Source organism: Monoraphidium neglectum (assembly GCF_000611645.1).
Source record: "Monoraphidium neglectum strain SAG 48.87 unplaced genomic scaffold scaffold04310, whole genome shotgun sequence".
Classification (NCBI taxonomy): Eukaryota; Viridiplantae; Chlorophyta; class Chlorophyceae; order Sphaeropleales; family Selenastraceae; genus Monoraphidium; species Monoraphidium neglectum.
Window position 1 is genome coordinate 1 of NW_014009319.1, and position 2,500 is coordinate 2,500.

At 65.7% G+C, this 2,500-nt stretch overlaps 1 protein-coding gene across 1 annotated transcript in view; it reads right to left on the bottom strand.

Annotated features, from left to right (window-relative positions):
• Positions 1-2,282: 2,282 nt before the first annotated feature.
• Positions 2,283-2,500, bottom strand: part of MNEG_14181 (hypothetical protein) — a gene marked incomplete at both ends in the record, with an annotated part of 2,317 nt that continues 2,099 nt past the window's right edge. Inside the window, one exon of the mRNA XM_014037347.1 lies at positions 2,283-2,423. Within this exon, the coding sequence (XP_013892801.1) occupies positions 2,283-2,423 (141 nt within the window). The remainder of the gene's footprint in view (positions 2,424-2,500) is intronic.

Sequence of the window (2,500 nt, forward strand, 5' to 3'; positions counted from 1 at the left end):
GACACGCGCAGCGGCGGCAGCCACCGCACGGGCTCCCCCACCGGCACGCCGCCGCCGCTATCGCCGCCGCCGCCGTCTGTGCCCCCGCTCTGCCGACTCTCCCGTCCGCAGCCGACGCTGCAGCCGACGCCGCAGCCTGCAGCGCCTGCACAGCCGCTCTCATGCCCGCCGTCCCTCCCCAGGGTTATCTGCAAACCGCCAGGCGGCAGCTCCAGATCAGCCAGCACCTCCGCCTCCAGAGCTTCCCCCCAGCCGCCCCCCTGCGGCGTCGGCGCCCCGAGCAAACCCTGCAGCAGCTCCTCATCGGAGGGCGGCTCAGGAGACGGCTCCCCGCCGCTGCCACCGCCGCCGGTTTCGCCAGTGCTGCTGCTGCTGCCCCTGCCGCCGCTGCTGCCGCCAGGGGCGCCGGCGGTGCCGGCTGCAAGGCCCGGGGCGCTGAGGAGCCTGGGGGGGGGGGGGGGTGGGGGCCGACGCACGGGCGGACGGCAGCGCATGGGTGGAGGTTGCCCCATCAATGCAGAGCAACTCACCATTGTCACCACGGCCGTTGCCTGCCGCGGGAGCTGCTGTGCCACCACCGGTGACCCGCACGCTCCAATTGCATGCACGCATGCATGATGTATGCATGGAGGGAAGCCAGCATGACGCCGTTCTATGCCAGCCGCAGGCTCGCGCAGCTGCAATGGGGAGCGCGCCTGAAAGCCGCCTCTCCGTAAATGGATTGCAACGCCACCAGCTCCTCCACCTGGGCCTGCCAGTCCTCCTCGCTGCAGCAGCACATTGCCACGAGCGCCGCGGCGCCCGCCTGCGCCCGTGGGACTGCACGTGCGGCCGCGGCAAGTCCCCCGCTTTGCCGCTCAGCGGCCGCCCGCGGCCTCACGGATGAGCAGGGCGCCAACGTGCACGCAAATACTGGCTACCACGACAGCGATGGCCAAGCACGCGGGCAGGAAGAGCGCGTGGGGCGGAGGAAAGAGCTTGCCGAGAGGATGGCCCTCCTCAATGAATGGCTGGGAGAGACGGGGGAGTTTTGGTGTCAGGTCAATTGGTTGTCAACTATAATATAAAGCTTATGCGCCCTATCTCACCGTGAACAGAAGCCAGAGGGTGGCATATGCAAAAGCAGCAGTGGAAGCTGTCAACAATGCCGCCCCTTGAAGCGAGGACATCACACAGTGATTGCATGCTAGTTTACAAACTATAAACGGCGTGAGGCGTGCGATCTCGTGATCTTGATCGTAGAGCGCGCAAGATGACGAAGCCGCGGATCCACGGCAAAAGCAAAGTCAAGTACTCTCAGATGTTCATACGCTGGTGCGTGAAAGGCAACTTGGGCAATGACCACCCCGCTTGGCTGGAAAGTGATACTGTGCTGGAGTGCTACTGTCAAGTCCAGCCAACCTGCCGGCAACCGACCGCATCCAGCAAATCGCTCACAACTGTGGCACAGAACCTATATGCTGCCATGCACAATCGAGAGTGCAGCATAGCAGCTGCAAGTACACAAACAGGTGTGCTGCCATCACTGGCCGCGTCCCAGGGTGTGCGCGCCCGTCGACACGAGCCGGGGTTGGCCGCCTCCCGCATGCTGTCCATGCTTTTCCACCCTTTGGGTCGCGCTGGAGAATCCCGAAGGACATGACACCGCGGCGGCTCACACTCCTTCGCTCGCGGAACAAACGGCGACGCGGGATTGCTGGGCGCGCGGCAGCGCTGTACCCGCTTGCACCAGACCCACCCACAGACACCGATAAATGTGGCGATGCAAGGCGCTCAGAGCTCCTAAACACAACCCCTATCACCATCAGTTGCTGATAACCTCCCACAGCGACGGCGTCGCCACTCGCTGCGCCGCGCCCAACCAGCATTGCAATCCCCGTCAGCGCGCAGGCGGCGTGCGGTGCTCCCCGCCCCGACACCCTCGCAGCAGCACGGCAACGGCCCGATCACAAAAAGGTTACATGCTAGAGCAGGCACTGCGCTGCCCCTGGGGGCTGCGCGTTCGGATCCGCGGCGTCAAGCCTCAGGACCGCGCTCACTGGCCCGGGCGTAATGCGCCCGGCTTGAATCAAGAGCCCCGCCCAGCCCGAAACGGCCAAGCGACAGCAATCCCGCGCCACCAAAGCCGCGGGTGGCCCCGCGTTGCGGCAAGGCGGTCCCGGTTGCACTCCGCCCGGATTTTGGGGATTCGCCGCGCCCATAGTCTTCCGCACACAACCTCCACACACAGGCTCACAACCCGATTTCTGTCGCGGGGGCGGCTGCCGCGCGGCTGCATCCCCTCACGACTGCACCGCGAGGCGCTTGAGGTGGTCGGTGAAGACCTGCAGGCTGACGTCATCGGTCATGATGACCTCGCCGCTGACGGCGGCGGCGCTGTTGTAGGTGGCGCTGGGGTTGAGCTTGGCCAGCAGGAAGCGCGCCTGGTGGGGCGGGGGCGAGCGAGGGTGGGTTCGTGGATAGTGTGTGGAGAGAGAGAGTGTGTGTGTCAAGTGTATGT